General features: G+C 37.7%; 1 protein-coding gene and 1 pseudogene across 1 annotated transcript; one reads left to right on the plus strand and one right to left on the minus strand.

Annotated features, from left to right (window-relative positions):
- Window positions 1-676: 676 nt before the first annotated feature.
- Window positions 677-3583, minus strand: LOC146474924 (uncharacterized; annotated as a pseudogene).
- Window positions 3584-7612: 4029 nt separating this feature from the next.
- On the plus strand, window positions 7613-9937 carry LOC146474925 (uncharacterized). The gene is made up of 2 exons (XM_085116294.1): window positions 7613-9046; window positions 9339-9937. Exons 1-2 carry the CDS (start codon window positions 8950-8952, stop codon window positions 9797-9799), a joined length of 558 nt encoding a protein of 185 aa, XP_084972420.1. The 5' UTR covers window positions 7613-8949; the 3' UTR covers window positions 9800-9937.
- Window positions 9938-11661: the final 1724 nt, after the last annotated feature.

The following is an 11661-nucleotide window of genomic DNA, read 5'->3' on the forward strand; positions in this document are numbered from 1 at the left end:
TGGGTTTGATCAAGAATGTTAGAATCTGATTTTGTACCTTGCGGCATAATTTGTCCAATGAAGGCACGTTGAAATTAATCAGTGGGTTATAATATATCATCCGTGATCACTGTGTAGCTGCTGCTAATATCACTCGGCACTCTACGTTATTAGATGACTTCACCATTACGAAACACATCCCGACGGTAACAATTCTGTACCAGAACGGTTCTTGTAAAGACAAAGATTAATAAAAGATATTGAAAAAATACTACAACTGACGACATGGAATAAGTAACTGAGAAACAATCGAAAATGAACAACTGACATAAGAACGTACCTTATCGGTGATTCTACAGTAAATTAAAGTGGACAGATAGACGGCGCAACACAACTATAAACACTGAAAACGATGCACACACTAAAAACTTATGCAAAGAAACTGGCTTTAAAAAGGTAAAAGGAGTGACAGGCTATTTACATACGTAATGATCCATAAGGTGTGGGGGCGAAAGGTATGAAAGGGGTAGCGTAAACAAATGAAACGTAAGTAGGTGTAAATTAGGCACGCCAGAAAGAACTATGTAACTTGCTGTAACACACTGACTTTTCCCTTCACATGCAAGTTTGCTAATTTACTAACATTAAAAATGAAATGTAATATGCTAAGCACTTAAATGGACTAAGTGTTTCATTTTCAGTTTCTGTTAGACAGTTCCCATTACTGCTTGTTAAGCCACTGATTAAATTCAACAATGTGTAGATATCAAGGGACACCTTCGATTTCAGGAAAGCTGCCATGGCATCTTCCAGGTTCTTTTCCAAAAGGATCCACTTGTATGAGGTCGGCAACCATCTCCTTTTGATCTCTGAGTGAATTTCTTGTTGTGTGCTAGACAGAATGTTGGTGAATATCAGCAAGAAACATTGTACATTTAACTAATTTATTTGAGGGTTTTGTTTGGCTTCATTCTCTGGATGATGGACTGGCTTAGTCTATTGGCGATTTCTTGTGCCAGGTCATTTTTGTTGATGTTGCCAGCGTCACCTGCCCAGTTCACAAAGAAACTTTATTTGAATTATTCTGCAAGGCTTTGCATTAGCATACTTTCAATTTGTGTAATGCGGGTAGACATTTCCAATGCATATTTGTTGTATGCTCCCATCTATTTAAAGACAGGCAGCAGTGATTTCTGATTTGCAAGGTTTCTATCCCCATCTGCCTCTTCTGTAGTGCGTGTCAGCTGCAAAATGAGGATGGTGAGAAGTATGAACCATAGGGCATAATTTGTGACATAATCTTCCTTCTCCCCATTCGCGGTAGCAGTTTTTCGTCAGACATACATAAAATACATCAATGAATTTGCAAAAAAGATCAAAATAAATCTATTTTTAATTTCTCTGCTTGATGGGAAATGTTTGTCGTGAACGTTTTTGGGTGGGTACTTGCCATTCCAAAGAAGCGAAGTGCAGCAGTGACAATGTGCACCATTCCGACACCTAAGAAAAATTCTTCACTGCCTTCTCAAGCACTTAAAGGGTACTTGGAACCTTTGCAGGGCTACTTTTTGAATGTCTGGGGTTCTACTGAGGGAAATACACTGAGGGATTGATGTTTTGTGATTAACACTGTGCAGCTACATTTCATCAGAGATCATGTTTGGTGCCCGATTAATTCGATGGAATGGCTTTCTTTCATTTTACTGTTTACCGGCTTCCTCTCCCTTAGCAGAGGAATGACCAAAATAGCTTGTAATTTTATCGAATTCTGCATTTTATAACCTTCTTATTGATATATAGATTGTGGTGGTTTTCTAAAAAACAGTGCACATACAAATTTTTTTCGGGAAGGCACCCGCAAAGGTTTGGAGTAACCTTAATGGGGTGGCATTGCGAGGATTAATTTTTCTCTAAAGTACTTCACAGTTCCAATTTGGTTCACTGATTCTGACTTGTGAAGGAAAAAGTAGAAAAATTGGAGCAATGATGCTTTTGTGTGCTACATGACCTGCTTGATTGAGTAACAATGCACGAAATGTTCTGATAGAGTGTGTGATGAATGTGTGTGGTAATGATTGACTTAACCATTTGAATTTTGGAAAGAATTCGAAAATTGACCTTCCTAAGATTATCTTTGCACTGTTAAGGTACGATTTTCACCCATTGCCATTTAATGAAAAATGATCCTGTGAAAATAGGAATTAACGTAGTCAGGTCACCAGTACCTCGGAAAACTTTACCAGCCTTAACTTTGTGTTCAACTTTGTTAGAAAAGTGTCCTCTAGGAGTTTCAGTATGGTGTATTGCCTTCCATGTTCAATCGCCCACGAAGCTGTGTTAAATAATCATCAGGAAAAGGGAACATTAGACTAAAACATGCTGACACCTAATGCCAGTAGGGCCATAGTTTAGTGGATAAAATAGATGCCAAGACTTTTAATGGATGTTCACTCTTTATTTCGCTCATTTTTGTGCAAAAGTGTTTCACGAAACCTTTTATTATCAGCAATTTTTATTTTCCATGTGAAAAACTCAGTATATTTCATTGGTACTGTTCTGAATTTATTGGTACTGTTCTGAATTAAATTATTGGAAGTTGTTGCACAAAATCGTGTGTACACACAGAATGTAGAGCAAACACAGCAGTAGCTGTCAGTAGCTGTAACCTAGTCAAACAATTGAATAGTTATTCAGTCCCAAACTTTCTGAACTATTATTACAGTGTAAGTATGGTAATCCTGCATTGCTGTATATCAATCTGTAGTCCCTGTACATATGTATTTTTTTTTTACCAGAGTCATGCTGTTTACTTTCAGAAAGGAGGGTTCCAGTAATAATTTTTTGTTTTTTACAATCTTTCATCATGTTTATACTTCCCCTTAATTTTTTTATGTTCTTGTTATTCACTGTCATGTTAATTTTCGTGGAATTTCATGGTTCACCTTTAGTAATATCAGTGATTTACGGTTCTTTGGAAGTTCTTGTGTCATCTTCAGGTGACTGACATTGATATTCCTCAATAGTGAGGGTTGTGACAAATAAACACAACAAAAATATTCGCCTTATGTGGCATCACCATTTTTATGGGTATTCAACGGAAAGAGCCCAGGAGGCCGGTTGACCAGGTGTAACTGTTGACTAGCATTGTTTTGCTAAATACAATGTATAGCCAGTATTGAAATGAGCACAGACAATTTTGATTTTTGAGTATAGCCTTTCCCTCTCAAATGGAGTCAATGAACTCAGCAACAGATTCATTAATTTTTTCTTTTTCAAAAGTAGTTTGACATCTTTGAAAAAGCTGAAGTAAAGTTGTGTAACATTCCGGTCAAAGGTGTTGAAGCATTGAAGTTCTCATGTTATTAGGCCAGTCATTGCATTGTTGATCATGTAAGCTTTGTTCATATGCAATGGCCAGTCTCTTTTAGAAACCCACCAAGATGGGGCCAACAAGCTCTAGCACCAGATCAAGCTGTTGCGTTCAGTAGTTCGGCTTTTCGTTAGCAAAACAGACCATTCTTACCTTCTCCTACTCCACACCAAACTTCATTTCCACAGAATTGTTGTTCCAGAAGCTTAACTAACTTTCTGTCTCTTTTTCCATTTTGGAGCCCTAAGATTTACTTTCTTTGTGCTTGCACTTGCCATCATTTTTGAAGTAGTAGTAGTAGTAGTAATCTTTATTTACCCACAGTCAAGTTCAATCAGGTTTAAGACAACAATACAATACAATATAATCCTAAAAATCTAATTGCTATTTTTACATATTATCTTAATTATTTACTATTAAATACCTGTTTTCCATTAATGTTGTGCCTTTAATTATTAATATAGTAATTATCTTGAAGTCTCTTAAATTCACCCAGAGATCCTGCTTGTGTTATGCTTATGCGACTTCTGAGTTGTGGGAGTGTGTGAACAAGTTTGCAGCGAATGCCAAACCAAAAGGGAAAACATCAAATTGAAAATATCTTACAATTCCGTCACCAAAAACCAATACATTTTCTATGATCTGGGAAAATTTTGTTCTTGAGGAGCTAGGATATAGCCCCTGACACAAGTTATTTCTCCTTCAATGCTGACCTGTTGTTAGTATTTACCTTGGGAGAAGAGACGTGCCAAATGACACCAAATCTTCACCCATCCATCGTTACATTTTGCAAAATTCCCATCAACTGAAATGTTGCTGAACTGTCCTTAGACTAGTTCATAATGTGTGAAATCTTGAAATCAGTGGAGGTGTTTTCTAAATCTACTACGTCAGGAATCATCAGGATAAAAATCAAAGTATTACAAACAAAATGGAAATTCAATACACTTTTCGTTTCTACTGCTCCGCAAGTAAGTTCATGTTTCATTGAAACTGCACATGTTGTGTGATAACTCTTATCTGATTTTGTTGCCAATGATTGCCCTGTTTCTTCTGCTTGGCAAATTATTTTTTCTTTTTCAGTAATGAACCTGAGGAGAAGGTGGGCAAATGTGTAAATATTGGTTTTTCGATGGTGAATTCAAAAAAGGTATTACAGGCTTAAACAGAAAGCGAAACCAAAGGGCCTCAGTACGTCACCCTTCAGAATGTTCATGTGGCTGTTGCCTCCACTTGAGAAGATTTTGACTAACGTTTGTCAGTGTCACAAAACACATCATCAGTGCTGAAGATAACAATCGATGACTAATGTAGTTGTTATCAACCTAAACAATAATTTCCTGTATATTTACAACAACTTTATGCAAACTCTATGCAAACGTTGCACAAACTCTACTCCAACTCTTTGCAAACTCTACGCTAATTGTATGCGTACTCTACACCAACTGTACGCGAACTGTACTCAAACTTTACGCAGTCTATACCAACTTTGACCAAACTCTGCGTCACAACTTTAAGTGCGAAATTCACGCCAACTTTACGGCAACTCAAAGCCAACTTTGCCTCAACTTTGCAGCAATATTATGAAGACTTAAAGCAACTTTGACAACTTTACGGAAACTTAGCGCGTAGGCTTACAGCAACTTTACTGCAGCTTTATGGCAGGCTTACACGACTTTCTTGAATGCAAAGTAATTCATTGGAGATTGCGCTTCAAAGCAAGAAATAGAAGACAAAGTTGGCGACCTGAATTTACGATCTGACCCTGATTCAGCTGTCATAGTGATAATTAAAGATGATTTGGTCATGTGAATGTACACTCTATACTGAGAGAATCAATAAAAATATACACAACTTGTACAGTGTTCATTTTTTGCTGCTGTTTAGTTTACTGTCTATTTACAAGTCGTCATCCTCTTCCCATCCACTATCACTGTCTTCACTTTCTGTTTCAGTATCAGATTCTTTGTCTTCAGCCTTGTCATCTAAACAGAAAACCTTTGCTGCCAGTGCCTCTTTATCTACTTCTTGCTCAGCTGAATCTTCCTGCTGTGTTTGTGTGACAGCGTCTGCCAGGCTAACTGTAGCTTCAGGTTCTTCATTTTGTTCTGCTTTTGAAGCCGCTCCTTTGTGGCACCTTCCTTGATCTCCGTTGGCATTTTGATCTTCCAGTCCATGATGTCATACTTCAGCTTTCCCCATTCCGTTTTCAATCTTTGCTGTTGATCCATTTCCTCAGGGAAGAAGTGATTTCCTATCAGCTCAATTTCTGCGTTCCCGTATGACATGACATCAGCAGTTGTGGGTGCCAACAGGGGTTCAAATATGGACCACGAGGTCACAACTGGCAGTGATGCTTTGAACCGGTCATCTATATTTCGGATCAGAGAATGGGTGTATCCGACCAACATGACCTTCATTTCTTCCACAACTCTGTCTGGAATGTCAAACTGAAGGAGCCCATTTTCGTCAAGTTTCTTGGTTGCATCTTTGAAGTCGTCAATAGGACTCTGGGACGTTTGTAGCTCTTTCAGGGCAGCGTTTGCAGATTCTAGGCAGGGTTTCATGTGGCTGAAACTCACCGGTGACCTTTGGAATGCTTTGGACACGTCAGCAAGCTTTGGCAGTTCGGCATGAAGGATATAAAGTGTGCTGAGGAACTTTGCAGTGTTCATGTGATGTAACAGTCCTGCTGAAGTGGCACACTTATCTTTATGACAGCAAAGGGTTTATTTGTTTTAATTTATAATCTACAATGTCTTTGACATGGTTTTTTTGAAAGATAATGCAGAAATTGATCGGTGGGTAATACATAAAGTAGATAAAAGCAAAGGCAGTTTAGGAAGGTATCGGACATGTCGGATTCGCACACGGCAATCAGGTAGAACAGTTGTAACGAGTTTTAGTTTTAACTTTTAGCTCAAATGATTATTCTGTGTGGTTAAATAAAGTTATACATACATACAATTAAAGGGGGTGTTGTTTAATACAGTGGTGCGATTGTTTTACTATTCTCAAAGAAAGTAACTTACAGGCTATATCTTGCAAAATATTGATAAATCCGGGCAGTAAAACTCTTTATTATCTTTGAGCTAAATTTTCCTGGATCTTTCTCTTGCAATGCTCTTGTTGCGTTTGGCTTAAGGTTGGTGGGTAAATCAATTTTTGCAGGCCAGGGAAGCTTTGCATTCAGAACCACAGCTGCACCTGTTGGAGTTACACTGAAAGTTGGTTCTTTCCTAAAAGAAAGTATATGGAAGAAAATCCAAGATAGTTAAGAACTAAATCTACATCCAGGCTAGAGGGGTGTGTGAATAATGTTGAGGCCTCCAGCTACACCAATCACTAATAACTGAAATTTTTAGAAGGACAAATCTTAAATGACCCTCAAAATGAAACATTGATGACTTACAGGATCAGACTGGTTATGACTATGTGGTATTATACCTCAAAAAGGGGAGAATTTTCCTTTTCATTCAAACATGTTCATTATTCCCTTCAGTGATAACACTGACTGAGAGAAGCTGCATGACAGTGTCTTTGACATGATTTGTTACCATAACAACAGGGCCATGCCCCATAATTTTATAGTCGTCATGCCAACAGCAATAACTCTGCAATGAAAAACAACATAATTAATTAATTAATTAATTTATTTATTTATATACATTATTTATACAGAAATTCCAGTTCAGCATAGCTGGTTTAAATGGAGATGTATAAAATAATAAGAATAGATAATAAAATATAGAAATGAAAGCAAAAAATCATTCAGAGAGTTCTCTGAAATTTTCAGAAAGTATTATCTATAGCTCGATATGTGTAATGAACCTAAATCTTCCACACAACATGATGCAAAGCATGTGAAATAATAGAGAACTTTTGGATGAACAAATTTTGGGCCAATCTTCGAATAAAATATGCCTGTCCAGGAATGGTCCATTTATTTTTGTTTCTTACTTTAGGTTCATTGAACAAAAGCACCATTAAAGAGTTTCTGGTGAAAATTTCATGAAATTATCTTGAATAGTTTTTTTCTAGACATGTTGAGCTACTTGGAGTTTCATAAAAATCCAGTTTGAGAGAAAAATGCATTTCAAAATTGAACTTGGCTTTTAAGGATGAAGCTAACCCATATTTGCAATGAAATGAAAAAGTCAGAATTTTCTAAGGATTTGACCAAGTTCCAAGAAATGTGGCCATAAGATAGAATTTAAAAACTTTAAAAGATTGGCATGGAAAATGTAGGGCCACGTCCATCCGTTGCTATGGCAACCTGGGAAAACTGAGGTAAACTACTGAGATTATGGCAGACTTCTCTCAGCAAACATAAACCATGAAGCAATGAAACTTCCCAGGGACATGTAAAGAAGTAACCCCACAGAGATCCATAATGCATGCTTTGTTAGCTTCCCCAGTGTTAAGGTATGTGCCCTGGCTAAAATGGTAAATTTTAAAAAATTTTATTGTATAAATTAAAAAAAAAATAAAATAAAATACTTATACCTTGGCTGAGTTCCTGTTATTTAATCAAGGTGACAATGTTTATAGTAGAACACATAAACATCAAGAGATTTTACACATAGGCACCCTACGGTGCACACTAGTTTAATTATTAATCGAATCAAAATCAGGAACTTTCTGTTTTTCTTCTCTGGTATGTAACATTATGGCAAAAACTTTATTGAATCTGTTTCAGTTCTACATAATGCACTGACATGGTTTTAATACCACCTCTAAGTGGAATATTCTTATTAAAAATTAATATTTTTGAATTGCAAACAGTATACTCACTGCCGTATTTTTTTTGTTGACCTCATTTTCATTCCCCGGACGGTATTGAAACTACGTTTGTACATCAGCACGTAATCGTTCGTCATGCGAAGTTTTATAAGAAAATGCTCAGTAATTCCCGAGAATTTTCATTTCTCCTAGTGCCCCTACCTGTCAAGAGGTTTAAAAGTGGAAATCCATGACTCAAAATGTACGGTTACACCAAAAATTGCTCATTTCATTCGATTTCTCAACTTGGACGCCATTTTGGTCTTTCTCCGCTGTCCAAATCTATCGCAGAGCAGAAAACGCTTTTTTCCCCTCACCCCTCCCTAGTCAGGTGATGTTTAGGTTGTTGCTATGTAGAAGAACTTCCGGTCATATGCGCATGCTGTGATATTTTCTCGAATCATCAAAAATGGCGCCTCCAAAGAAGAGGAGAAAGATTTCTTCCACTGAGAAGAAGGAAGTAGCAAAAGAAGGAGGGATGGAAAGTGCAGAAAAACGTGGAAAAGGCCTTGGAAGCAGGAAGACGTTTAGCAGCCTTCCAGCCAGCTGGAGAGAAAAAAGATACCAACGTGGTTCAAAGACCCAGTTACAGTTTTCAAGTCCGGGTAAAACAGTATACAAAACGCAGGCAGCCGTTAAAGAAGATCTCAAGTCAAGGAAAATGGATGCATGTCTACTTGAGAAACTAAACTCTGACAGCTAAGGCGAGGGAAAGACTGACGACTCTGACTATTTGCTTTCTGATAAGGAATTGCTAGAGAAGTTGCAAGTGGTCGAAAGGTGACAGCGAAGATGACAAAACTGCACGTGGTCAAGATATGGTGCGCCGCTTATTTGTCTGTGAGTCATCACAGCTCATGGATTTCGTCCAGCAAGTTAACAACACCTCCAAGTGTTCTACGACAAACTGTAATGGTAAGTTAGCCTCAACATTTTAGAAACTTTATTGCTATGTTACATCTGCAAAAGCTAACATAATATTTTCATTGTTTTCTTGATATTCTCGCACCTCTACATGTCTCTGTTATCTTGCTCCTACTACAAACTTATCTGCCCACATTTGCCCTTATTGTATACAGATGACCTGAGCTGATATGGCCATGAAATGGTAAATGAAGAAATATAATTCATGATCAACAGCTTTGCCTGTCTTTGTTGTCACAGAGTTATATTTCTAAGCTAACTCTTGTATTCCAAAATTTGTTAGGTTTTCTAGTGCTTTCCAAGGTTGAGGCAGTCGGTCAAGGGGGGAGCCTGAATGCCACCTTCACGTGTAACAGTTGCTACCTGCGTACAGTTAATTTCCAAGGATCAGCCCTTGTTGAAGGATCTTGGCGAACTGTTGTGGGGCTTGCCCTTGGGGTAGCCTTTTTTCTATCTGGTCATGGATTTGCCAAGTTTGACAGAACTTTGAGACAGTTCCTAGGCATTAACTGTGTCACCAAGAATCGCTTCTACGAGATCATTAAGCTTGTATACCCTGTGACGGATATTTTGAATGAAATGTCCGAAGACGAGAAGGAGCGAATGAAATCAATCTCACCTGATGTTCTTGGTAGTTGGAAAAAAGCAGTTGTCACATCTGATGGTGTTTGGCATACCAGGGGGCACTTCAGTAAGAATGGTTCTTTTATTATTCACACTGTACTTCTTCAAAATACTCTTTGAATATTTATTATTTGATAATGATGATGTAATCATTTGAAAACATATATATCTTTATAACAAAAAAAAAAAAAAAATAGACCACGATCATTTTTTCTGTCCCTTTGATTTCATTTCCCTGAGACGGCATTAACACTTTTATTAGCCTATGTGTAAAAATTATGTATATAATTTTTCTTCATATAATTTTCTTTGTTTACACTTTAGTTCTTCAAAATACTCTTTGAATATTCATGATTAGATAATGATGATGTAATCATTTGAAAAAAAAATATATCGTTATAAAAAATATAGACCACGATTATTTTTTCTTTCCCTTTGACTTCATTTCCCTGGTCTTGATTGCTGGCCACTTAGCTTTTGAAAGGTCACCAATGTGGACCTTGTACACCTGAAAACGGGATAAAATATCATGTAAAGTCTACGGTCACAAGTTATTTTCATTCATACCCACCCATTTCCAGCAGTTGTACCTGGGGAATTGAGGTAGTAACTGAGATAACATACATGAAATAACAAAGGTCTTATCTGATTTTGACTTTTTCACAAATAACATTTCTATCTGTTTACCTTTGCTTGCATTGGGTCAGGCTTCTGTACAGGGCAGCCGGGAATGATTTCCCGAGGGAAATCGTAAGTTGGCTGGGAGCCAACCTCTGCTCCCAGCGTTTGCCCACTTTCATACTGCATTGGGAAAAGAAACATTGTCAGCCATTTCTAAACGTTTTCGTATTACTAATGTTAAATTGCAGTTGGCAATTATTTATTACAGTTGGTCTAGAACTTTTGCTCCATAATCAAAGCATATGTCTGTTTAGATTGCTGTGCAACACGAAGCTGTGTATGTGTGTGAATGTCATTAGTAGATGCATAAAAGTAGGTACACGAGGAATCCTTGCTTGTTCAAACAAGGATGAACCCACAAAAATACGACAAAATGGGCTTTCTACAAGGAATGAACAAGGGAAACTGCATGCGCTAGTTTTCACTTACCCACAACTTCAAAAATAAGTCTCGATAGAGCCTTGCACGGCCGGCAACTGGCGTCTCCCCTTCACGTAGTTTATAGTTGGCCAAAAGATAAACCAGGCCCTCTGGTACTCTAAATCTGTGTAAAACTGTAAAATTTTTCGGTCAAAATACTGGACAGAATTATTAAACACAAGGAAATGACATTTAACTTACCCATTTCTCAAAAACTCGGCTTTAAAAGCTTCAAATGCTGCCTCTTTCAATGCCTCAGCCGCTGCCATCTTTTTCTTCACGTGAAGCGAGGACTGGAAAACCGCTGCCCAGAATTTCGCATGCTCAACTTTTTCCTAGTAACCGCCCCAGCCCCTAGGTCATTGGAACTAACTTCCGGTGGAAACAACAAAACTTGTCAAGGCGTAGAAGTTTAAGCATCCCTCATATCGGCCTAAAAGCACACTTTTTTAATATTAGGTGTTAAAAACTGCAAACAGGCCAAAAATCGCTTGAATCTGAAATGCTAAAATTATCCAGGGCACATACCTTAAGACTGTCACGGTTTCACAAACAGCAACCCGAACGCTCCGAATCCCAACAAAAGTGGTTTTGGAACACCTGGCGCGTTTACTGTTTGCAAAAAAAAATTCGGTAATTTGAACAGAGCGCTTCATATGGTACGGTTTTTCCAGTTTCGGCGGTTTGGCTGGCCCGAGTCCCCTGCAGCTCACGAAAGATAATGAAACAAAATAGCGGCACAGTTGCTGAGCATGATTCCGCTACAATTCTACACCTCCAAGAGTTTGGCCCCTCAAATTTAAGAATAGTTAAAATTGATTAGTTACTTACCTCTGCACTTATGATTCAGATACTCAGTAGTTGTGAAAAATATTGTTTCA

Source organism: Pavona decussata, unplaced genomic scaffold (genome assembly GCF_977016875.1).
Source record: "Pavona decussata unplaced genomic scaffold, jaPavDecu1.1 SCAFFOLD_87, whole genome shotgun sequence".
Taxonomy (NCBI): Eukaryota; Metazoa; Cnidaria; class Anthozoa; order Scleractinia; family Agariciidae; genus Pavona; species Pavona decussata.